The sequence below is a fragment of the Cyprinus carpio genome, chromosome B19 (assembly GCF_018340385.1).
Source record: "Cyprinus carpio isolate SPL01 chromosome B19, ASM1834038v1, whole genome shotgun sequence".
NCBI lineage: Eukaryota > Metazoa > Chordata > Actinopteri > Cypriniformes > Cyprinidae > Cyprinus > Cyprinus carpio.
Window position 1 is genome coordinate 21,000,012 of NC_056615.1, and position 27,604 is coordinate 21,027,615.

A 27,604-nucleotide genomic window follows, 5' to 3' on the forward strand; every position below is an offset into this window, starting at 1 on the left:
AAACAAAGAAAAACATAAATGGGGAATCTTCAAACATTTACTGATTTTTTAAAAATATATATATTTTATTGGAGCACCAAAACATAAACATTTTCATTACTGACATAAATGATAATGTTGAACCAGGTTTACATGCAGCAGACATTATTTCAGACCTCATAAAAGCACTTGAAGTCTTCAGACACCTGGATCATTTCATATGAACCTTTAATTAAAGGGTGTAAAATATCAAAAATCAATTTCCAACAAAGAATATTTGCACTGCATTGTGAAGTAGTTGTCAAATATATCTTAAAAACAAAACATGCCCAGCAGGTGGCACATTGTGGACCTTTTCAGAATCTGAAATTTCTTTTCACCTAGAACATATTTTCCTTGTGCCCTTTCTACATTTATACATTTTTCAGGGTGTGCGCACTGTCCTTTCTTAATGAAACCCTTTATGTCCTGCCTTCATCTATCCATCATTTTCTAAAATCTCTCTCAGGTGTCTCTCATGTCTTTAAACCAAGGACTCTGCTGTTTATGAACAATCTATGTTGGTTGATGTGATCTGCTGTCATCTTTTAAATGTCACAGTTAATTTAATGTGATTTTATATCTGTTCAGTCTGTGAGCAATAACTTTATTTGCCTCCAATTTTGTTTGTTTGTTTTTGTCATATTTATTAATTAATTTATTTATTAATTCATCTCTTTCCTTCTTGGCGTGATGAGATATTGACAGAAAAATGCTTGATTCTTAATGTAGCTTTGAAACGTTGATTGTTTTTGTCTCATATTTTCCAGGAATTAATAACAATTCAATAAACAGTGATACATTTGAATTAAAAAACTTTTATCGCATACTTTTTAGATTAGTCAGCGATGTGGAATGATTAATTTTTAATTTTTAATTATTTTTTTAATCATTGTTTAAAATAATGAAGTGATTTAGTGAAACAGTGAGAGAAATCTTTATATATCTAAACAATTTACTGATACTCTCTCTAGCCATTAACAAATGAGACAGACCTTCACAATAAGGATTTTATTTACAGCACATTAAAATGCACATAATTTAAATGAGGTTACAGGATGACACCGAATGGAGTTGAAGAAACTGCAAGATTGCTATACTTCGCTTTATTTTATATTCCTCAATAATCAGAATTTTTTCACCGCATTGCCATTCTTCGCTAAATGCATCATATTTCAAAGAATATGACAGGGATATGTCCTTGTGACATCATTGCTGTCAGCTATTAACTTTGCCATCTTTTGGACATATCACAAAGAGCTCTGACATTGAAGATGCTGAGAGTGTAATTCCAAAAGAACGTCTTTTTGTTCATTAAACACGAGAGATCATCCACTTCAATCTTTCTTATTTTGCCTGCTCTCGAATTTTGTTCCAAACACAGCCAATAGATCTGTGAAAATGACTCTCATTCGGCAAACGCTAGTCCTAGGATGTTCAAAATATCACAAAGGATGACAACTCGCAGGCCTTGTTAGTATAGAAAAATAAATGTTGCCTCAGCATTGCATAACATCATTAATCAAAACTCTCAAAATCATCAAAAAATATAAATCGTTGCTAAACCAAATGCCTTCTAACTCTAAATTAGTGTTGATGTTGCCACATCTAAAACGTTTATTTTCTCTCTTTCTCTCTCTCTAAGCGTATATAAGTTTTGAGACAGGTTTGAGATGTGCACGCTAGTAATCGAGGGCACTTCTTTCTGCAGCGGGTATTTTAATTACAGCTTATTATATAATTAGTGGAAAGCCTGTAAGCATTAACTAGAAAAGCACCTTCTTTTCACTTCTTTCCACAGTCGTATGGTCTGTCGTGACAAAAACATACTGTGATCGAACATGTCAACTAGCCCATTACCACATGATTTTACTGAGGTAATGAGAGTTTATCTCTTTGCATTAAGTCAGCTACAGGGAAAGCTATAACGTAAATAACATGGAAAATATGCATGACATAAATGGCTCCTACATATTAGTTCACCAAAAATGGACCCATGAGTTGTCTTCAGGATTTCCAGTATGGTTTCCCGTAGCCTCAGACTCAACGGATTTAAAGTATTCAAAGTTTACTCCTCTTTTTCTAAGTGAAGATTAATGGAACTTCCCATAATGATGACGATGACTCTTCAGTTTTCCTTTTGTTGTTCAGTGCAAATGAATATTGAGCAGCTCAGCCAGGCAGATAAACACAGACATCGATGAGAAAGAACATAGAACAGAAGAAAACCGGGCTGTCGCTAAGTAGATAGGCAATACATTCGTTTATGTCCAGAGTAGTGCATAAGTCTTATTAACAATACAGTTATGATGTTGAAAAGGGCAGCACTGTTTCCATTTGGGCAGTATTGTGCTTGGATATATTAAGAGCAAAAACATGTTTTCCAGGGTGTGTACGTGTGTGTGCATCAGTGTTTGTGTGTGTGTGTGTGCGCGAATGTGTTGGAGGTACATAGGGGAAACTTCACGCAAACAGCAAATTCGTAACGTTTTTTCAGAATATACCTTTAAAGACACATACATTCATACATTCATACTAACAAACATACAGTACATAGATGTTATATATACATACAAATACATATTGTTTCATTGGCTTTTAGTTTTATTACAAAAATCAATAAATATTATTACTATGTGGATACTGTTAATTCAGTCACTTAAATACTCAAAAAAAAAAAAAAAACACATGCACTTTCTTTTGGTTGTATTGATTTCTCAGTATTGCACTCTTCGTTTCCATTCGCAAGTGGCCTTGGACTCCAGCGCTCCCGCCATAAAACAGTAGCAGCAGCACATGTAATGCATCATCCCGGCCTTGGCGCTCTCCCACATTTAGTCTTTAAATGAGCCCGGCGCTCAGTGCATGTTCTTTCGGCGTTTAATAACGAATAAATCTGTTCCTGATGTGACAGTCCATACGAGTACACATCTGGGGTAAAAGGGCGTATACAATAAGCTTAACTGGTTGATTATTTCACAGACAGTTTTGTTTTTTGTTCTTTTAGCTGCCCCTTGATTTGAACCATCAGTTGGTTGCCACAATGACAACAGCCCCATCCTCCCTCTCTTCTTCCTTCTCCTCCAGTGATTGGATGACGCAGGATGTGACCTCATAGGTCATGTGCTCAGCCACTGGCTCTGCTGGTGCTTGCCCTGGGCTCATGCCCCCAGGTGGGGTGGAGTCCTCTCTTTGAGGCGGAGGGGTCAGGGCGGCAGTTACAGATGTCGGCTCGGGTTCGAGAGTGAGTGTTATGTCATCCTCTTGAGAAACAGAGAGAAAAAATAAAGGAATAGTTTTTTTTGAATTTGCTGAAAAATGAACAAACCCTCGGGCTATCCAAGAAGCAGATAAGTTTACTTTTTCATCAAAACTGATTTGGAGAAATGTAGCATTACATCACTTTCTCACCAAAGGATCCTCTGCAGTGAATGGGTGCCGTCAGAATGAGAGTCCAAACAGCTGATAAATACATCACAATAATCCACAAGTAATCCACATGACTCCAGTCCATCAATTCATCTCTTGTTAGGTGAAAAGCTGCATGTTTGTAACAAAACAGTTTGACTCCTAACCATAAGGTTGTGGGTTCGAGTCCCCAGGCGGCAATACCACGACTGAGGTGCCCTTGAGCAAGGCACCGAACCCCCAACTACTCCCCGGGCGCCGCAGCATAAATGGCTGCCCAATGCTCCGGGTGTGTGTTCACGGTGTGTGTGTTCACTGCTTCACTGCGAGCAATATTATGGATAATTCGTATATTAGCCTGAAGCAATAGTTTGAAGTTATAAACAGAGTTTATCACTTCACAAGACATGCATTTATGGATGTGTAGATACTTTTTTTATCAGCTGTTTGTACTCTCATTCTGACGGCACCCATTCACTGCAGAGGATCCATGCTAAATTTTCCCAAATATTTTCTGATGAAGAAACAACCTCATCTGAATCTTGGATGGTCTAAGGGTGAGTACATTCTCACTGAACTGGTGGTGAAGGAAGTGGAAATAAAATATCCCACCTTGGCTTCCTCTTCCTCTTGCTGCTCCGGGATGCATTCGGTCTCCACAACAGATTCCTCACCGTACACTTCTGCCATTCCCATTTCGGCCATGGTCATGCCCATGAGTCCCATCATCTCCACCTGATGGGGCTCCACCTGAGCTGCTGCCCACAGGTCAGCCAGTCTCGGGTGAGTGGGCGGGCCCAAACTGTGAATAGTGCTGTTGGGCGTGGCTTGTAAGGAGTGGGAAGCGCTGTGCAGTCGATATTCCAAAGACTTCAAGAGGAAACGAGGAAAAAGAATAAGTAAGAATCAAACTCTGAAGCAAAAGGTATAATAAAAAATTGTACTGAACATCTTTAATGAGGGAATGAACTGCATTACTAACAAGCATTGCAATCAATGTAATTGAATTTTTTGAATCAAAATATTTACAACTATTTTATTTAAATATTTGATTATAAATCTTATAAAAACATTTTCAATATGCATATTATTACATATATTATACATTATTCTTTACATATAATTCTATACATTTTAAAATAATTTTAAAGAATTTCTAATCAGACACTGAATAGTCTACCCATAGAGATGTAACACCTGAACTCCATCACACCTTTCAGTCATAGTCAATGCTGTTCTAAATACAGCAAGTCCACCTACAGCGCCACCCTGTAGATGACACCTGGCTAAAAGAGGTCAAGTAGTAGAGCTAGACACAACTCTGTAGTGTTCCTCTGAGCATGTAAACAAGTCAGCATGTCAAACTGTGTGTTTTCTGACCTGTTGATACTGCAGGAGCTGCTGCTGCTGCTGGTACTGCTGATACTGTTGGAGCTGCTGTAGGTGGTTCTGCTGCTGCAGTGTCAGCTGCTGCTGTGTTAAATAGTGGGTGGAGCCATCATAACCCTCTCCTGAAGCCCCGCCCGCCATGATATAAGAGCCAGCAGCGGGAGAAGCCACGCCCGATGGCTCGTTGCTGATTGGCTCCCACGCGTCAGAGGAGGAGAGACAGTAAAGGCCTTGAGAGACGTAGGTGTGAGGCCACACTTCTGCAGAGGAATGATGCAACGGCTGGTCTGAAGGACAGAGACGAAAGGAAGAAGAGACAGACGGAAGGTCATAAGGTGAAGTAGAGAATTCAAATGCAGATTGGAACCAAAGTGGTTTGTAGAAAAATAACTAAATTAGCGTCTATATTACCGTTCCACACCAATGAATAATAATGTTCTGTTTATTATTAGCACGTGCTGCAGTTATGTCACTTGCTGCTCTAAATGCTCAAGCCCTTTATAGCAGGATGCATTCTGATTGGCTGTCAATGTTTATATCATTGATCAGCTGGAAAAAATCGTTCTGAAAGTGATTCCAAAGATAGCATTCCTCTGTGTCGTTAACAATATAACTGTGGTGTGGACTCAGCTATTCTTTTCAATTTAAAATGATTTTTTAGCGATATCTTTACCATTATCGGTACAGTTATCGTACTTGGTTTGAATGGACCTCAAATCCGAAAAATTCTAAAATTCCTTTTTATGTTCTACAGTGCATGCATAATTATTAGCCAAGTTGATATTCTGTTCGTATTTTTTTTCCAAGAATGCAATACTTGTGCAATACTAGATTTTGTCAAATAAAGGCATGACCATGGTTCAGCGAAATGCAGAAAAAACAGATAGAGAATAAAAGACACATGTTAACTGCAAAAGAAATAAGAATTAAGGGAAAGAATTAGGTGGGAAACCATCAGGAACCTTTAAGTCTCCAGCGCCACCATTTTCCAGAACTGCAACCTATTTGAAGTCTCCAGAAGTGCAATGTGTCAGGCAGAGACTTTGCTTAGGAAAAAATCCCCCCAAAAAATGACCCTCACTTAATAAGAATCACAAGCTGAAGTGTTGTGAAATACATGAAGACTGATTTTTATAGGCTTTATAGACACGTGACTCTTGAAGGACCAGCATCACATCCTCTTCTACCACTCAGAATCTGGCAGTAAGTTTTGGGAGTTCATTTTTAGGCCATCCCCTATCCTGAAAAGTCTGTCTTGCAAAGATGGAAATCAATGGGAGCCGAAACTTTTTTGTTACCAACATTCTTCAAAATGTTCCTCAAATGAAAGAAAAACATATGAGGGTGAGTAAATGGCAGATTGTTCCATTTGAGTGGATTATTGATTTAAAAATGTTTATAATCATGGTTTTTCATCATTACAATTCTCCACTACACAAAACTGTCATTATTTTGACATAATCAGGCCAAAGAGATGCTTTTTGTTTGGTGTTACGCTTCGAACCAGTGCATGTATAAGCTCTGAAAGCTGAACCTCAGGAAAACTTCTGTTCTGCGATTCTCACCCATCGCCTTTGGGCCTGCAGCTGTCACTGTGGCATCCCTGACACATCTCCACACAATAAATAAAGTGGTGGCAATGCGCTCTAGACCTGTCAAATGGACTGGAAGGCACATCAGTCAAGGCTAGGTAAACAATATAAATCAAATCTGCAGAAATATCCAACCGCTCACATCAGAGAAGCATAGAGGTGTGGTTATGAGACTCCTGTCCAAAGACGCAAACAGTTCTTACTGCAAGAGCAGCTTAATATTCCAAAGCTTTTGAGCTGCCAGCGTAATAATCATGCGAGGATGCGCTTAAGAAGTGTGTGCTTGTAATATCTGAGCTGTGGATTAACAAAAGATTGTTCTTTTCATCTAAAGTCAAACAAAATGCAAAAACTTAGACGTAACATAACAGAAATCATAAATCTCTCCAACAATTTCTTCATTCTGTTATGGCATGAGGTGGTTGTTTGTGAGCCTCACCTCTGCTGGTGATGCTCTCCTGGTTAACCTCACTGAGGTGACCCACGCTGCCCTGGTTGGAGTTGGCACAGAGACTCCCTTCCATAGAGTTCCAGGCTAAGAGTGTGGCCTCAGAAATAGCAAACTGCTGCATAATGCCTGCAAAAAGCAAGATAAATTATTGATAAATATACATTTTAAATATATACAGATTCTTAGTGGGTTGCTGACTCCACTAAACACTTACCAACTCTTATTTTGAAATATATATACAATACCGTTCAATAGTTTAGGGTCTAGGGTCTTTTTTTTTTTAAGAAAATATTACTTTTGTTCAGAAAGGATGCTGCTTTCTTGATAAAAGCCCATGTTTTGTTCAGTGCACGCGCTCGCTGACTGAATGCTGCTCTCTGGAGAATTCTCTCATCATAAACAAAGTGCAGATGTGTGTACGATGTAAGTAAGATATTCATTTCACAGTATAAACAGCTTCAGTGATTATAATGGGAGTTTTTGAGAGTGCTTGAATTAGACTAAATCTAGACTAAAGTTAATATTGTTTGATAATGCAACTATTCTTTGCTCTCTTTATGTACAATGAAAGTGTTATAATTATTATTATTAAATTTACGTTAAATACAATGTCAGTTGTATTAAAAATATTCTATGACATGACACCCATCTAGTACAAGTTAAAAGAGGGGTTTTATGCATAGGCTAGTTAATAGATTACACTAATATTAGGCTACTTTTCCCATAGCCCATTATAGATAAACTAACATGATCTACTTTGCCTTCACAGAAATAAATTATATTTTTAAACGCTGTCAATCGATTAATCGTGGTTAATCGCACCTGAAATAACAACTGCAAAAAATTGCATGAGACATTGAAACTTCAAGAGAATATACAGTCAATATACTATATGTACTTATTTTTAAGGGAAAAAACTTGCTAGATTATATAAGGTTTAAGCTTACAAATAAAACCCAAATATACTGATAATTTTAATCATTACAGAAAAAAAATATTTTCAGGTACAGCACAATTTAGTAAAATGTTAGAATGTCCTTTAACACTATAACATTTAATCTTAATTCACTGTTTCCACCCTGTACCACAACTAAATGTGAAAAAGGGGGATGACCTTTGTGTCTGGTGACTCTACCATATACATTCTCCAATCATCTCAATGTCTTCAGTCAATCATCTCACCCGCTGCCATTCGTGCCTCTTTTTCTCCATCACTCAGGTCACAATAGGCATCATTTTCAAGCCGTCTCTCTCTCGCGCGGTTCAGATTGGAGCGTCCCGCTCCCCCTTCTGGCCCTGCAGATGGTTTACCCCAGCTCTGCCACTCAATCATGTGGGCCACACGGCCCTGAGCCATGGCAGTGGGCTTGGTCACTTTGTCCTTCATTGATCTGGTAACACCTAAAGAAAAAGAAACACAAGTCAGAACCTGTACAGACTCTACATGGAGCTGCAGAATGGGGCGAAATGAAAGCAGCCAGGCAGTACATTATGGGATTTTGTTTAATCACGTTACTACAGTAAACTACTACAAGGCTCTCTGGATGAAAACAACTGAATGAGTGATTATGAATGAGCTACAGTCTGTTGATTTGATCAATCGCTGTGCGAGCGGTGAGAGAGATGCGATTCGTTGACCATCTTTAATGAATTACACAAGATTCATAAGCTTTTATTCATGTATGAATAATTAGAGCCGAACTTCTAAACATTTCCTTTAAACATGGCTCATTAGCATGCAAATATCTCATTCGGAAGAGAGACACATTTGTTTAAACCGTAAGGCTCTGAATGCAAAAGAGAGCTAAAAACAAGGTAGTCTGATGGGTACCTCATAGACGGTTGTGTGATTTTTCTCAAGGCTGCTGACAATGATAAAAACTCCATCTGATGAAGTGACTGCTCTCTTTAAATACTTTGATAAATCACCTCCGTTTGTTCCAGGGGAAAAACAATCTAAAGGTATCACTTGAACACTTCACCCCATTTTCAAGCATTTAAGAAAAACAAGAGAAATACAAAAGATACAAGACATTAAATTGAGAGATATTCAGATACCTACGTTTCCAGAAACCTGTTGTGAGTAGTATCCATAAAAAAATGACACACTACTGACCAACAGTTTACTTCACAAAAGAGCACTTCACCTCACAAAACCACAAAACACACCACACACCGAAAGACTATGTTTCCCAGCAGCAAGCTTGTGGAGATGAATAGTGCACTTACGTCTACCGTTTTTTGTGAACTCGTGTTGGGTCTGACTGGGGATTTCATCAATGGCTAAAGAGGCCATTGACATGCACTAATTAATGGAGGAGGCAGGTGGTGAAACTGGAAAGGGAGGGGGACCCACAGGGGCAGCCATGTTGGCTCCAATCACCATCTCCTCCTCTGGAGCCAACATGGGGTCAGTTACCAGCTACCAGTACAGACACACACCTGACACACCTGTCAGAGAGGACTTAGCCAGAGCCCCAATCCCATAGGCGTTGGAGTTCCGTTTCAGATGGGGCAAAATGGAGGTGGTGTCCTCCATGGACAGCTGACGAAAGAAAGAAAGAAAGAAAGAAAGAAAGAAAGAAAGAAAGAAAGAAAGAAAGAAAGAAAGAAAGAAAGAAAGAAAGAAAGAAAGAAAAAGAAAGAAGCAGCAAAAGTTAGGGAAATAGGAGTAAGAATCAATTAAAGCAAAAAGCCACAAAATTCACTAACATACAGCCTCATTTGGCTTATTACTTCCATTATATACAGGCAATGGCACTGATAAAGGACACAGAGGCTCAATGAATAATTAGATTTATTAATCATAATTGACAATAAACAATCCTTCTGCCAAGTAATATAGTTCATAAGCCTAATTGTAAACTTTTTACTGTTGTGGTAACAAATTAAACTAAAAGCACATTAAAATGATAGTTTAAAAATGAAAATTTTGTCATCATTTACTCATCATTTCATAAATTGTTCACTTGTAATGAAAGTAAATGAGGATTGGACCTGTCAAGCTTCAAAATGACAAAAAAATTAACCATAAACATGGTTCATTCAACAATATTCTGAAACTTCGAAAGCAATTCAGTAACTTTATAGGGCAAACAGACTAAACATCACTTCCTGTTTGTTGCTGCCGTGTGTCTCGAGTTTGAGCTCTGTCACGTTAATTCTTTATCGTCTTTTTTTTTAATCTTAAAGTCTATTTTATACACCATCATTTTTGTTTCTTTAACGTGTGAATTATCCTCTATCGTATTCTACAACAAAAACAATCAGAGCGCCTTGTTATCACTAATTTTATTTTGATTTCCCGAGTCCGTTATTAGCCTATAGCCCGTTAGCATCGCCAGCGCGGTTGCCGCTAAACCCGCGTGCATTGCTAATACTCTATTCACACACATTACCATTGCTTTACTCACTGTTACTTGCTTTAATGGCGGATGTATGTCTACCTTTGAGTGCAGGTGACGACACGTTCGAGCTGCATTCGAGCAGCAGGAGGCCGTGGAGAAACAGATTTGGGTCCTGGAGCAGAGGCAGGCCCAGCTGAGAGAGCGGAGAGCCGTGCTGGAAACCTCCTGGGCTGATGCTCAAAAGTCCGGGGTAAGTATACAGTGCTGCTAACAGTCCCACCACCTCTACTCCGTGTGTTTCTCTGCACAGGCCCGGTGCACCCAGGACACGATCTTCCCAGATGTCCTTCACTCCGGCGCCGGGACACCACGGACCCTGGGTGCATCCCCAGCGGAGGACACAAGCCAGGCCCCAGGCGACGGCCTCTCCCCCTCCGGTTTTCGAGATCTCCACACGGAACCACTTCGCTCCCCTCCGCGAGACAGAACGTGATGCTGTGATCGTCGATGACTCCATCGTCCGACACGTCCGTGCTACGTTAGCCGAAGGTAAAGTGCAAACTCACTGTTTCCCTGGGGCTCGTGTCCTCTTTGTTTCTGCGCAGATACCCGCGATCCTGAAGGCCAACGAGAGCCCCGGAGCGGTCATGCTTCACTCCGGAGTTAACGACACCACGCAGCGGCAGACGGAGACACTGAGGAGGGACTTCAGGAGCCTGATCGAGACTGTGTGCAGCACAACGCTCGTGGTGACGATCATAGTGTCAGGACCACTCCCCACGTATTGACAAAGACACGAAAGGTTCAGTAGACTTTTTGCTTTAAATGAATGGTTATTGTCATGGTGTAAAGTACAGAAACTGCTATTTGTTAATAATTGGAATCATTTCTGGGAGCGTCCTAGGCTTTTTTGTGCTGATGGCCTGCACCCCAACAGAGTCGGAGTGGAACTCCTCTCGGACAACATCTCCAGGACTCTACGCTCCATATGACTAGTAAGTCAATTCTCAAATAACTGCTATCATGGCTCTTGTTCTACCTACTTAAATGATAGAAGTACTTGCGCTGTCCAGTCTATAAAGACTATCTCTGTTCCCCGAATAGTGAGGTCAAAATATAAATTTAATGTAGGATCTAGAAAAAATCTTATCTTGATTAAACCAGAAAAATTTTAAATAAATGAACAAAAACAATTTTTAAAGTTTGGGCTCATAAACATTAGATTACTCACACCCAAAGCAGTTATTGTAAATGAAATGATCACAGATAACAGTTTTGATGTACTCTGCTTGACTGAAACCTGGCTAAAACCAAATGATTATATTGGTCTAAATGAGTCTACGCCACCAAACTACTGTTATAAACATGAGCCCCGTCAGACTGGTCGTGGGGGAGGTGTTGCAACAATATATAGTGCAACAATTTCTCAATGTTACCCAGAAAACAGGATACAGGTTTAAATCATTCGAAATACTTCTGCTAAATGTTACACTGTCAGATATGCAAAAGAAATCTATCACATCTCTTGCTCTGGCTACTGTGTATAGACCACCAGGGCCGTATACAGAATTCCTAAAAGAATTTGGAGATTTCTTCTCAGACCTGTTGGTAACAGTTGATAAAGTGCTAATTTTTGGAGATTTTAATTTTCACGTTGATAATACAAATGATGCATTAGGACTTGCGTTTACTGATTTAATAAACTGTTTTGGAGTAAAGCAAAATGTCACTGAGCCCACTCATCGTATTAATCATATGCTAGATTTAATTATATTGCATGGAATCGGTCTTACTGATATAGATATTGTACCTCAAAGTGATGATGTTACTGACCATTTCCTTGTATCGTGCATTCTGCATATTAATGATATTAACTATATGGCTTTGCATTATCGTCCAGGCAAAACTATGTTTCCAGCCACCAAAGACAGATTCACAAATAACCTGCCTGATTTATCTCAACTGCTCTGTGTACCCATAAATACACAGGAACTAGACAAAATGACTGGCAACATGGGCACTATCTTCTATAATATGTTAGAAGCTGTTGCCCCCATCAAATTGAAAAAGGTTAGAGAAAAACGTACTGTGCCATGGTACAATAGTAATACCCACTCTCTCAAGAAAGAAACTTGAAGTCTTGAGCACAAATGGAGAAAAACTAACTTGGAAGTTTTTAGAATTGCGTGGAAAAACAGAATGTCCAGCTATAGACAGGCTCTAAAAACTGCCAGGGCTGAGCATATCCACAAACTCATAGAAAATAACCAAAACAATCCAAGGTTTTTATTTAGCACAGTGGCTAGATTAACAAATAACCAGAGGCCACTCGATCTAAATATTCCCTCACAGTTAAATAGTAATGACTTTATGAGTTTCTTCACTGATAAAATAGATAACATCAGAAATACAATAACAAATGTAGATTCTACAGCGTCTAATACTTCAGTTTGATCTATTGCACCCAAAGATAAACTGCAGTGTTTTACAACTATAGTACAAGAAGAGCTAAATAAACGTATCACTGCATCCAAACCAACAACATGTTTATTAGATCCTGTACACACTAAATTACTGAAAGAGTTGTTAACTGTAGCAGAAGAACCACTTCTCAATATTATTAACTCGTCTTTATCTTTAGGTCACGTCCCAAAATCATTCAAGCTGGCGGTTATTAAGCCTCTTATTAAGAAACCACAACTAGATCCTAGTGAACTGGCAAATTACAGACCCATTTCAAATCTTCCATTTAAGGCCAAAATTTTAGAAAAATTTGTGTCTGCTAAATTGTGCTCCTTCCTGCAAAAAAAAATTATCTCTATGAAGAATTTTCTATGAAGAAATCATAGCACAGAAACTGCACTTGTTAAAATTACAAATGACTTGCTTCTTGCATCAGACCAAGTTTTACTTGATCTTAGTGCTGCGTTTGACACCATAGATCATGACATACTCATAGATCGATTACAAAACTATACAGGTATTCAAGGGCAGGCTTTTAAGATGGTTTAGATCCTACCTGTCCGATCGCTACCACTTTGTTTATTTAAATGGGGAGTCATCTCATTTATCACCAGTAAAATACGGAGTGCCCCAAGGATCTGTCCTAGGTCCTCTGCTATTTTCAGTATACATGTTGCCCCTTGGTAATATTATTAGAAAATACGGGATTAGTTTCCACTGTTATGCTGATGACACTCAACTATATATCTCAACTAGACCAGATGAAACTTATAAAATAATCTAAGCTAACAGAGTGTGTTAAAAATGTAAAAGATTGGATGACCAATAATTTTCTCCTATTAAATTCAGATAAGACAGAGATATTCCTTCTTGGACCAAAAAACATTACACAGAATCTCTTAGATTACAATTTGCAACTAGACGGATGTACTGTTACTTCCTCTACAGTCAAAAATCTGGGTGTGTATATTAGACAGCAACTTTTTTTTTTGAAAATCATATTTCCCATGTTACAAAAACAGCATTCTTCCATCTTAGAAACATTGCCAAGCTACGAAACATGTTACCTGTTTCTGATGCAGAAAAGCTAGTTCATGCATTCATGACCTCTGGACTGGACTATTGTAATGCACTACTAGGTGGTTGTCCTGCATCTTCAATAAACAAGCTACAGGTAGTCCAAAATGCAGTGGCTAGAGTCCTTATCAGGTCAAGAAAATATGATCATATTACCCCAATACTACAGTCTTTGCACTCGCTACCTATTAAGTTCCGTATCAGTTGAATAGCCTTCCTGATAATGTTCGGGGTTCAGGCACACTTTCTCTGTTTAAATCTAGATTAAAAACACATCTCTTTGGCCAAGCATTTTAATAATGCATCTCATAATTTTGGACTGCAGTTATATCTGATCAAATGCACATTATTATTCTTTAGCTTGGGTTAAACTAATTTATTTAAATTGGCTGGAACAGCAGCTACACTAATTATGTCTCTATTTGTTTCTCTGTTTTGCCACGGGATTTACATTGTTCCCTGGGAATCGAACCCACAACTTTTGCACTGCTAATGCAATGCTCTACCACTGAGCCACAGGAACACCTACTACTAAACACCTACTACAGGAACAGCTACTACTAAATATTGTAGAAACTTAAAAGTGCTATACAAATAAACTTGAATTTAATTGAACAGACTTAAATTTCAATAGTCATAATTCACTAAAATCATTCACCCTGTTAATCAAGTTCATCAGAAAAGTAGTGAAGGCCAATTCATAACCCAATCATTCTGCTGAGGATTGATTGAGACCATACTCAGTTCCAGGGCTCCCTCCACGAGGAGATTGTACAGCCTAAAGTGTAATGTGTTGTCCACGTGGTGTAGAGAGCGTGGGTTGGACCCAGTTAACTGCCCGGTGGCTTCAGTGCTGGAGTTTCTCCAAGATCGCTTCTCTGCTGGATTTACCCCGTCAACACTAAAGGTGTACGTGGCTGCCATTGTGGCTTTCCATGCTCCTTTAGGTGTTAGGCCTCTGGGAAGGCACCAGCTGGTTGTGCGTTTTCTCTGTGGTGCATGGAGGATGAGGCCTGCGACTTGGGATCTGGGTGTGGTTCTTGAAGGGCTGTCAAGAAGGGACTTCCTGCTTCCATGCAGATAATTAGTAATTGGATTATTCAGGCTATTGCCTCTGCCTATCAGGTGAATGATTTGCCTTCACCTGTGACCTTGAGGGCCCACTCTACTAGAGGCATGGCGTCCTCTAGGGCCCTCCTGTCAGGAGTCCCATTGCAGGAGATCTGCGATTTGACTGGGTGGTCCACCCAGCATACTTTCATTAGGTTTTATAGCCTGAACATTCCCTCCACACCGGTTGCACGAGTGCTCTTGTCCTAAGTTGTGCCTGATTCAGCTTCACACTAGGTAAGACATGTTTTGGTGTGTCATAGTGTGTATCCGTTCCCAAAAGTGTCATTACCAATGCAGTGTGAGTTCCCTCAAGGGGGAACATCTCGGGTTATGACTGTAACCCTTGTTCCCCGAGAAAGGGACCGAGACACTGCGCCTCTTTGCTACACTTCTCCATGCCTGGGAGCGGCTTGCTTCATCGCAAAAGCTGACTCTGTTGTGTGCCGGTGTCCCTTTAAAGCTTCTGTTTATGCCGTCACACGTTACGTCATGATGCAACACCAATCAGGACTGGAATAGTTTTATTCATGCTTCAAACGTGTAACGCTGAGGGAATTCCTCATTAGTGTCATTACCGACGCAGTGTCTTGATCCCTTTCTCTGGAAATAAGGGTTAAGGGCCCGATATACTTCAAACGAAATCAAAGAAATAACTGATATGACATCATTTCGAACAAAATCAGGCCGAAACGAAGTTCGAAGTTTCGGCAGTTCGAAACAGCTGACCAAAGCGAACTTTCTGGGAAAAACTTTTTCCTGGAACCAATTATATACATGATTTTTTCCTGGAACCAATTATATACATGCTGTAGCCTATTGTATTTAATAATTAAGATGATAATAATAAAAAAGAAAAAAAGCCATTTGACTCTTTATACGCATAACTCGTGTAATGCAATAACAAAATGATTTGCAGCTGTCACATTTTCGTAATTTCATAATTGCATTTTATTTAAAAAATGGAGCGCTTCCTTATGCTAAGTAGGCCTGCCCCCAAATAAAGATTTTTCTAGTCAACTTGTCGCACTTTACATTAAATTGATTAATATAATAATATATTAACCATCCTTTAATATAGGCCTGTAGGCAGGCATATTTTAGGTTATAGCCTACTCAGCGGACAGGCTCGCACATAAAGCAATCAAAGCATCGGCAAAGTGATTATGAATGTGTTTGGGGGAAAGAAGACATTTTAATTATTTATTAATAAACTAGTGCTTTCTGAGTCAGTGTCGGGTGCAAAGATGAAGTTGCAGAATGCCGACGCTGTGACTAGCCATCTCCACATAGACATAGCTCATAGAAATAAATGCACCTTTTCATAGGACTAAAAAATTAAGAAAAAATTACAAAAACCGAGTGGACGAGTTTTATATATATTTAGTTTATTATTGATATAAAAAATAATAATAGCGTGTGTTGGTTATATTTAATTGCAGGTCTCCAGACTGCGACCATTTTTTTCTGCCTATGTGACAATATTGTGAGCGGTCGCACTGGCATGACCACCGCGTTGATCAACTCATAAGCGCTGCCATTTCTTTTGCATATGAGAAATATCAAACGCCAACTGGTTTGAACTGTGCAGCACCCAGAGTGTAGAGCCTGTTTATACTCGCCACGTCAGCACGAGCGCAAATATTGAGGAAACAATGGATGGTTTTTACGCTAAAGTAAAGTAAAATAATGCTTCTTAAACCAGAGAAGGTGAACATGTTGGTATTCTTGTGGGGGGTTGGGGGACATGCAAGCACTGTCACTAGCAGCAAGTTTAGTTTTACTTGTCTTTTTGTTTTTATTTTGAAAACTTTGTTGTTTACCTCACATCATGCTATGGAGGCTCTCTTTTATTTATTTATTATTTTTTCAGTGTTTGCTAAACATTCTATAATTTAAGCATGTGGTGTATGCCATGCCTCATCTTATTCATTTTTGTTAATAAATGTTTTGTAAGCTAGTTTGTCATTATCTTGTTTTAATGTTGTTGTGCTTTTTAATGAAAAATAACAATGAATCCATTCTTTAGTTTTAGTCTTTAAAAGTGAAAGGTGTATAGATGTAGCATAAGCAAAATAGACAATTATCTTTTATTGTAAAAAAAGTGACAAGATAACCAAAACTAAAATCAAACAAACCAAGCCTTACTAACAAAACAAAAAAATAACTACCACCAACAAAAAAAAAAAAACAAAAAAAAATAGCCTACTACTGATGAAAAAGAACGGGTTGAATGTTAACCACTTTCGTTTCCATATATGCCTATGTAACGGAGGCCAGCGGGTAGGTGCTGCGCAGGTAAACCTCACTCCCCTGTGTCATTTAGTCCCAGACCGGGGTTCGAGGCCTGCTCGGAGCGAGGACGAGGTGTGGCGTGGGGATCTGGGAGAGAGGGGTTACATTGGTGCCTTGACCCGGATGGGAGTGAGGTTTGGGGGGTGAGTGTAACAGAGGTCCAGCAGGTAGGTGCTGTGCAGGTAAACCTCACTCCCCTGCTCTCAAGAGACACACTAGCGACTGATGCTAGTGGCTGCAGTCATTTAGCCTCCTTGTTCGGGTACGAGACCGAGGTGTGGTGGTGAGGATCCGGGATAGAGGGGTTACACCTAACTATAAACAATAATAAAAGTTCATCAGCATGCATTGATTAATTCCATGTTGTAGCTGGGAAAAAAAGAAAAACATGTGCTCCTGCGACCAGCTGAGAAAGTAAGTCGCAAAAGAGCGACCAGTGGGAAGAATGAGTATGGAGCGCTGAATTGCCCAGCTCCCCCTGTCAATGATATAGCACCCCCTCAGCACCTAAAATTCTCTGGCGCCGCCCCTGCCTATCACTAGCAACATAGATACAATGTGTCGAATAGCTGAGCTAGAACAGAAATAACCTGTACGATCACTCGCGGACATACTTAAAAGATTCAGAGAAAGCATTTAATTCTTAGAAAGAAATTGCAACGAAGCTTGGTGTCGACGACCCTGAGTTATGCAAAAAGAGACGCAGAGGAATATCAGAGACAAGTTTTCCAAAGCCATGAAAAGAATGAAATGAAAGAGTAAAGATATAAGGTAGCAAGTACCAAATACATGTGTTTCAAATAAATGTTACACCATACTGCTCCTGCTGCTGCTGCTGTTCTTTCAATAAGCGAATTTAAAGGGTATACAATAAATGAAATGCCAAACGAACATGCAATAAAATAAACCTTTGTTTTCATAAAAATTAAATCATGACACCACATAAAATATAAAAAGGTATAACAATTGTCCAGTTTAATAAAATAAATGAACACTAATAAAATAAAGTAACAAAACTGACTCAAATATTTTTGATTTCCAATACTCCAATGATTTCCAATATATCATGCTAAAGTTTTCAGACTATGAGACATTCACACTTCCCATAAAGGACTGATTATGGAAATAGAATGGTTCTTTTTGTATTGCAAACATACATGACTCTAACTGCTGCTAATCATTATTCTTTTTGTATAATATTCTGACCATTGGGGCCCGTCTCCAGGGGCGGACTTACCCATTAGACAAAGGTAGGCTTTATTGTTTATAATACATTATGTACTTTCACAGTTTTTTCTTCAATAAAACCATATAAGTACTTGCTTTTGATACTTTGTTTGAAATAATTTATTATTGACTTAGTTTGCTTTAATATATGTATTTTAAGTAATTTTGATGGCTATTGTTTGCTTAGTCCAATTTTTATTTATTACCAAAACAAAAAAAGTATTATAATTATCCGATTATGATCGGACGACTTGATCAACCGATTACTCGATTGCCACAATAATCATTATTGACAGCCCTAACAATAATTTGGTTAGGTTGACAACTTTAAATGTTGTCTTTCATGCAAGAATATTATGGTGGTTTTTTAGAAGCTTGAAAGCTCAAGTCTCCATTCACTATAACTGTATGGGAGAAAAAACGACTAGCAGGCCCCCAGTGTTTCAGATTTGCTCCATTTTGCACATTTTCCACATGCTTAGTGGTGGTGACATTGAAACTGTACAACTGTGGTGTAGTTCCCTTAGCCTATGCTAGCTTTTTTACTTCTAATCAATTGTATTTCAGAATTCATTAAAACTTGATGAAAAAACTTGTAGGGATGAGTGCTGTTATTGTTAGCTAAAACTATTCAAAATAATTTTCGTAATTGTAAGAAAGATAAAAAATGAAATACTTGAACTTAAAATATGTAATGAAATTAAAACTGAACTCATTCAATTAAAATATGTTGAAAAATAAAATAAATCAAAGCTAAATAGAAAATCAAAATAAAACCTAATAAAATGACAAAAAAAAAAGCACTAAATTTGCAATAAAAAAAAAACATGACAATAAAAGTTAATTCAAAATATTAATAAATTATATAATAGTTTTAAAAAAAATGCTAAAACATCACTGGTAAAAATCATAAAACTTTTGTTGTATTAACTGTCCTTTTTTCATTTTAAGGTGAGAGCAGATGTCACTAACTCCATGTCATCCACACTGTGTTATCATCTCTCCATCCACTGCCACCTACAAGTCACAAAAACAGGCAAATCTCAGATAACAGTACGTGGCCTATCGAAGACAGCTGGTGGACAGCTCAAACCCCCAGAGAAACCTGCCACTGATGAAACACTGTGGAGTCATGGCAGACATTTAAGGTGAGTCTTATGTTCATACAAACCTTTCTGTATATTAACATCTCCAGTAATTACTACATGTTATCTTCACAACATCACCATTGTACAATACATTGTACAAAACGTTGGAATAATTTTATATATTTTTTATGTTTAGTGTTTAAAGCAGTCTCTTATGCTTACCAAGGCTGCATTTATTTGATCAAAAACAGTAATATTGTGAAAAATTATTACAATTTAAAATAATTGTTTTAGCTAAGATTAAAGCTACATTTTTGGAAGTCATTATTCCATTTTCCAGTGTCACATGATCCTTCGGAAATCATATTGAACAATAGTACTGTTTTACCATATTTTCGATAAAATAAATGCAGCCTTGGTAGGCATAAGAGATTTCTTTTAAAAACATTATAAAATCTTAATTATTCCAAACATTAGACTGTATCTTTCATAAGATGCTGTCCATGTTTTTTTGAGCATTTGTTAAAAAAAAAAAAATTGCTGGATACCCCCAGAGAGTAATATGATGGAGAAACACAGATGTTCATATCATTTAAAAATGAAATAGAGACAGAAAACAAGAGAGGCGAAAAGTATGAAGGACATAAAGGTCAATACCAGACTTACATTGATTCCTTCCCAGGAAAACTCGGCACGTCCCTGCTAGAAGCAAAGCAGATACCAGATGAAGAATAGATGGGACAGATACAGTGAAAGCGAAGAAAAGCATGATTTCAGTTAGCAGGAAACAGCAGAAGGCGAAGCATCAAGCCAAGAACAGAACACTAGATCTGGAAGAACAACAGATAAACAGAAACAGAAAGCCAGAGAAGGAGGGCGAGACACTGTTTTATCTTTATGAACTGTTTTGCAAACCAAGATATGTCTTTGTACGCATCCTTGTCGTGTTATATCAGGTAATTCGCTAATATGGTGTAAAATATTCATGAATGATATACCATCTATAGTGTATCCGTGTTGATGTCTGCCTTAGAAGTCTGTACACTGGATGAGGACAGCAGCAAGAGGAGATGGAGGCGACTTTGATGAGTAGCATTGGAGTAAGTAATCCTAGCCAACCCAAACATACTCACAGCGAGCGAGTCGATCGCATTTACAAACACACCCAGCACAGCGAGACAAACACTGGTGCCAGTACGAACAGCAGCAGCTGCTCATTGTTCATTAAGAGAGAGATCAATGTGAAAGGTCAAATGGAGGTCAGTGTCAGAAAGGCGTTGGTGTGGGGCAAATGTCGGACCCTTAGAAACTCTGAACAGACTACAGGCACGCTTGGAAGGTTCGGGGGTCGATCGATTCATTTCTCACCATCTTAGTCTTTTATGGACACTTCTGTAACATAAACGTGGAGCTGGCTCCTAAAAATACATTTTTGAGGCTGTCTTGCCATTACAGCAGCCACCTACAGCTTTTCTGTGGGTGGGGGGGGGGGCAAAAACAGCTAGGTGCGAATCAAAAACATAGAATTAGTTTTCTCTTCGGCCTCCTAAGTGATGAAGTTATTAATGTTTTTGCCACACACTCTAAAGGTGGAACGCGTGTAAAAAACGTTTCGGATAGGATTTGTTTTCAAAACAACTTTAAGTTACAATTATTAACAGAGGATGGCTGTGATGTAGTGTACTAATGAGAAGTATTGGGATCTATTGTATTTTTTTCTTTTTTTGGGTTTTTTTTGTTTGTTTTTTTTTGTTTTGGGTTTTTTTGTTGTTTGTTGGGGGGGAAGTTCGTGGCCTAATTGGTTAGAGAGTTTTTGACTCCTAATCTTAAGGTTGTGGGTTCGAGTCTTGGGCCAGCAATACCAATGAATGAGTTGCCCTTGAGTACAGCACTGAACCCCCAACTTCTCCCCGGGTGCGGCATCATAAAATGGCTGCCCACTGCTTTGGGTGTGTGTTCACTGCTGTGTGTGTGCACTTTGGATGGGTAAAATGCAGAGCACGAATTCTGAGTTAATGGGTCACCATACTTGGCTGTATGTCACGTCACTTAAAATGGGTCTGCATGGGCGTTAATGCAAGATCACCAACTCAATCCTGGAGGGCCAGTGTCCTGCAGGTTTATCTCCAACCCTAAAGCAAACATACCACAAAAACTAAAACCTAAAAAGGTGCTGCTACTATAATGAGCATTTCAATCAGTCCAGGGTCCGAATAATGTAATACTTGTTGTAACTGTTTAGTTCACCCCAGAAAGTTCTGCCAAAAAGTTTCTAAAGTAAATTTTAGTTACAGCTTAATTATCAGATGAAGGTACAAAATCAATAAGGAGCATTGTTATAATAAACTACAATCCCATATATTCCGAGTAGATTTTCTCAGAGCTAGAAGTTAGTTAAGTTGGTTAGATATTTTAATGCTTATACTTTTGTTTGAGGTTGTGTGATGCATAAAAAACACATATTTTATTAAAAAAAAACACACACACACATTACAAGTCAGTGAACAAAATAGGTCCCCCATCTAGGGCGCTTTCAGTTCAACCTATAATAATTTAGTTTTGTGAATTTCGAGGGCAATTTGAGTTAGCACTAAGAGAACGAAAATAGCCTTGCTACTGTATAGCAACTAGCACCTGATGCTTCTGATAGATTTTCATTGCTAGGCAATCTTTTATGACAAAATTCTTACTTTTATTTTTATTATTCTTATTTTAGCAACCAGCAGTGGCTTTCAGAAGATCACAGTGTGCTCGCTAACATAAATGCAATACACACGCACAACACAAGACACTGTTTCATATGGCTTGCCAGCGACAGTGGGATGACACCACCTCCTGGCGCGGCTTCTTAACTCTGCAGTGAGATAATATAAACAGGCCATTTAGTTTGGACAGCTTTCCAGACATCCAATTGGTAGATTTTGATCCAAATTCATTTGGTGAGATGCTCAGAGCGACAGGACACGCTTCGGTTGCCCTTGGGGAGGACAGGAACACCATGCGTCAAACAGGGAAGACGGATGAGGCGATGTCGTCCTAGGAGACAAAGCCTTTAAACTCAATACTGTACGGTAATGGCTGGGTCTGGGGTCCGGCTCCGTGGCCCTTGCTGAGAATCCTAATATAGCGGCAAATACACATTATCCCATAATTATATATTCTCTGGCTTTTTTCAGCACTCCAGGGCGGCAAGACGTGCGTGTGGCACTCAGGGGGTCTTCAGTGTTAGCTAAAGACGTCATTAAAGTGCCATGAGGCGACAAATGTCTGAACTTGGTAGGTATCATAGCTTTTCGGACAGAAATGCAAACGTCCGCACAAGTATCATCTCGGTAAAGGAACGTCCATGTAGATGTGATCCTTAGAGCTTAAGCTCACAACATGGGAACAGTGGTGTGGTGCAAAGCCCATCTTTAATTGCAAAGCACTGGATTTTACTTACCTGCATCCCCATCTTCTTTCCTAACGGACTGCACTCCGCCGCTGCACGGAAAAAGAAGAGACAGAACAGAGAGAGATAATGAAATAGGCAATTTGTCTTATCAACCTTAACCGAATATGCTAGTCAAACTGACAGCTCCTCGCTACATTTTCGCTGACATTCACACAAAGAACCTTTAAATTAGATTAATTATCCCTCCTAAACCGCCCAGGCCCTCTTTGGGAGATGATATTTGTTTGCATCACGCTTTATATCGCATCATGCCTATCAAATGCTAAAAATTAGTGCTGTATCAACTGATAATCAATCACGATTAATCACGTCCAAATAAAAGTTTTGTATTACCTAATATAATTATGTGTAGCATGGTATATTTTATTATAGTCTATAAATACACCCACATACATTATATCTTTAGAAAATATGTACATGTATATACTTTTATATATTTTATATTCTGGATATTTAAATATTATATAATAAATCATATTTAATATATCAGTAAAAAAACACTATTCTTCTCTAAATATATACAATGCATGGGTGTGTAGTTATATATACATACTAAATCTACACAGTATTACACACATCATGGATTATGTAAACAAAACTTTTCGTTTTGGATGTGATTGTAATCGTGTAAAATCACAAAATAAAAATCACATCCCTAAATAAAATATTTAGTGAATTCGTGCTGCTTGATTCAAAGTAGCCACATTAATGAGGCATTGTATTTTAAGAAGAGCTTTCCAAGAGATGCTGAATTTAATCATTACCTTTAGTAAAAAAAAATCCTCGGACATCTTTGATATTAAAATCGTATGCATAGACTGGGTTTTATTTTGTATTTAGGCTTCCCTGTGTATTTGCACTTCGTCATCATATCGGTGCGGGTAATGTTGATGGTGTGTGTGTTGACAGTGACTCATTCAAAAGGACAAACTGGAAATGACACTTAACACCAGCTTTGCACTAACAGTTTGAATGATTGCCTGAAAACAAGCACCCTGTAAACATTAGAAGTCCTGCATAAACACATAATATTCGGGCCTCATGACTGTTTTTGAGACAAGCAATAATGGAGCTGTAGCATTCAGATGACCGAAACTATGGGGTCCATGAGGCCCGCACCAGCCTTTCAAACAATCATTGTATCAACCGGATAAACAACAGTATGCAAACATGCAGGTGCTTGTGCATTGTAGAGCTAAATTAAGAATGTTTTCTTTCTTTCTGTTGTCAAGACTGTTTTTTGACAGACAGCACACTTGCTTGTGCATGCTGTCCGCCTTTAGCAAGAGTAAGGCTTATTTTTGCAAAGAATGATAAAGGAGAGATTGTGTGGAAGCCCTTACAGCTTTTCAGAGATGGTTTGGTTGTGTATACTTATTTCTACCTGCGTTCACCTGCCTCCCCTTCATTTTACTACAAACCAGATTCATCAATTCATTATAAAACAAGAGTCAAACCGAATGCCGTTCTGTGCTGTTTTGTTTCCTGCTACAGATGCCACTTTGTCAGATTGTACAATATGTGCCCAATTGAGACTTTGTGTAAAGCTGCGTTCACACTGTGAGACTTTGGCCATCTTACACAATTTACGAAATCATGAAAGATTCATCTTTGTTTTATTATGGGTAAATCAGGTCTTATGAAATTGTACAGTAGATAGGAACCTGGGCTTAAAATCCTAACAGACTTCCGAAATTCATCACAAAGCCCTATTGGGATATTAATTGTCTTTCAAGGGGAAGACTGTAAAAACTAAATTTGTATGACTCTTAAACTGTGTGTTTTAGATGCAGATTTATTCATGATGGAGGAGGCAAGTTTTGTGAAATGCACTTCTCATGTAATCATTCACATTTTTAACATTTTAGGTTAAATATTCCTCTTTAATAATAGGCATTATTTTCTTTCTTGCTTTTTATCTCTTTAATAGTGATGATGCTGTTTTAAAAAAAATTAGCTGAAATTTGAAGAAACAAGTTTACCATAGGTTATTTGGTTGACTAGTAAAAAATTCAAGATTTTAGAACTTTCAAACTTTTTTGATTTTTGTTTTCTTTCTTCCTGTGCAGCTCTCTCACTTGCTGTAGTGTAGCAGTGATGTATTATTATTCCTGTAAACCGTTTTCTTCATTTCAGAAATAAAAGTCTATTTTTAAAATGCATGGATGCTGAGCACGTCACACTCAAAGATCCCAGTCTGATGACTTTTCTTTTCCATTTGACAAAAGGTCTTTTATCTGATCCTAAAAAGCCTAAAAGTCTCAAACAGCAAAAATCGTGGTGGCCAAAATTGTGTTGTGAATATTGAAGAAATTCTGCATGAGAACCTTCACGAAGCACATGTACTAATTATTAGTGAATTATGTACCCTTGTCTAGCTGCAGTTCACATGCGCTCTCTCACTCCTCCACCTCTCTCCTATTCAATTTAGGTCATCATTTAATTTACGCTCATATATCAGTGAAAATTGAGTGAGCATTGGCTTGATTCATTGAACTCATTTACAACAGTCCAATAAACCGTTGATGCAATAGAATAACAATATTGGTGATGGGGTTAATCACAATCGAAACAGAATGTACCAGTCCCATGTTCTGATTTGTTTTTTATCTTTCTTTTTTTTTTTACTCCATTACTCCCAGACTGATTTGGAAAATCTCAGAAATGCATTAATTGCATCCTGTGCATGTGTGGTGTGAGCGTGTGCGTCTTTTAATTGCTGGCTTCTCTCTCTCTGTGGTAGTACAGCAGAGCCTTTGGGCCTCATGGCCATTTCCCTCAATCAATCTAACCCACTCTATAGAGATGTAGAGAGCCACTGCAGAGCAGCGCAGCTCTTTGGAGGAGATCCATTGAACAAGAAGTTGAGGATTAAATAGAAAAAGACAGAAAAGTGAGTTAAGGTAAGCAGATCTACTCATAATCAATTACAAAGGAGACAATCAGAACCAACATACCAAATAATCCGCACCAACGACTAGCTTATAGCGCCTTACTGACATGATAGAGAGAGATAGAGAGAGAGTAGAAAAAGAGAGATAGAGCATAGATAGATAGACTAGATAGATAGATGCGATAGATAGATAATTAGATAGATAGATAGATAGATAGTGATGGAGAGATAGATAGATATATAGAGTCGATAGACTATGATAGATGGATAGATTATATAGATAGAGTGAGCTAGATAGGATTAATAATAAATTAAACACTAGACCGAATAACAAATCAACCAGACATACATATGGATTGATACAATGACAGACAGAATGATAGATTAGATAGATCGATTTGGGAGTGGTATAGATATAGATAGCATAGATATATATATGAGAGATAGATAGATAGTAATAGATAGATAGATAAGATAGATAGATAGATAGATAGTATAGATAGATCGATAGATAGATAGAATGATGATAGATAGATAGATAGCATATATAGGATGAATATAAAATTAAAACAGTAGTACAAGAAGACAAATAAACAGACATACAGATGAATTGAATAAAATGATCAAGACATACTTAATAGATGAGGTGATAGATAGATCGTAGATAGATATATAGATATATAGATGAATAGATAGATGATAATATCTAGAGATAGATAGATAGATGATAGATAATAGATAGATAGATAGATATTATTCTTATTATTTTCTATTTAGATAGACAGAGACAGACATACAGACAGATAAACAGAAATAGCTATATAGATCGATAGATCGATATATAGATAGATAGCTAGAGATTTATTATAATTATTTGTATCAAATTAGGATAGACAGACAGACAGACAGAAAGACAGACAGCCAGATAGATATATGAATAGATAGATAGATAGAAGAATAGATTTTATTATTGTGTGATTGTAGAACAGACATCCAGACAGACAGACAGACAGACAGACCGACAGACAGCTTAGATAGATAAGATATATAGAGATATATAGAGAGATAGATATTATTATTGTTAGTTAAGACATACAGACCAGACAGGACATAGACAATAGATAGATAAAATAGACAAGACAGACAGCCCTGCCTATTATGATATTTTATTATTAGTGTTATTATTATTATATTATAGATAGATAGACAAGACAGACAGGCATACAGACATACCTATCGGTCTATATGGATAGATAGATAGATCGTAGGATAGATAGATAGATAGATAGATATTTATTAATTATTAATTTTTTAGATAGATAAGAAATGAAAGGGAATGGATGGATGGATGCGCCACACATCCCAGCTGTCAGGACCCCATAACCTTTCTATTTATCCTTCCATTCCACCATGAATGGGTGTTTACGGACAAAACACTTGCCATCTCAGACAGAAAGACACACTGCGAAAATCCCAATAGACATGAAGGATAAGCCAGCGCATCCAAGGGTCCCGCTAAACAACACATGGCCGCTGCACTGTTTACCCTTCCCATCTATGTCTTAGTCTGACCACTGATCATTATTAGGGCTGGAGCTTCCAGGAAAGGAGAGCGAGAGAGACAGAGAAGATGCAGTTCAAATGGTATAAAACAAATCGGCATGTGACGAGGTATAACCTCTAACGTCAACGCTCGATTGAACGACAAGAACACAGCGATACGACAAGAGTCCACTAGACACCCCGGTGTAATCCTGACGGTATCACGTGGGAGAAGCAGCGATAATATCTG

General features: G+C 38.1%; 1 protein-coding gene across 5 annotated transcripts in view; it reads right to left on the minus strand.

Annotated features, from left to right (window-relative positions):
- Nucleotides 1-2,884: 2,884 nt before the first annotated feature.
- The window catches only part of LOC109077890, a 30,306-nt gene continuing 5,586 nt past the window's right edge, over nt 2,885-27,604 (minus strand). The window contains exons 1-7 of one of the 5 annotated variants that reach the window (XM_042745930.1): nt 20,132-20,195; nt 9,301-9,403; nt 8,041-8,259; nt 6,847-6,984; nt 4,807-5,102; nt 4,039-4,296; nt 2,885-3,282 (exon numbers count right to left, since the gene is read on the minus strand). In XM_042745930.1, the coding sequence (XP_042601864.1) occupies nt 3,046-3,282; nt 4,039-4,296; nt 4,807-5,102; nt 6,847-6,984; nt 8,041-8,259; nt 9,301-9,397 (1,245 nt within the window). In that variant the 5' untranslated portion in view covers nt 9,398-9,403; nt 20,132-20,195 and the 3' untranslated portion in view covers nt 2,885-3,045. The other 4 variants (XM_042745931.1, XM_042745934.1, XM_042745932.1 and 1 more) reach the window with 4 other exon arrangements.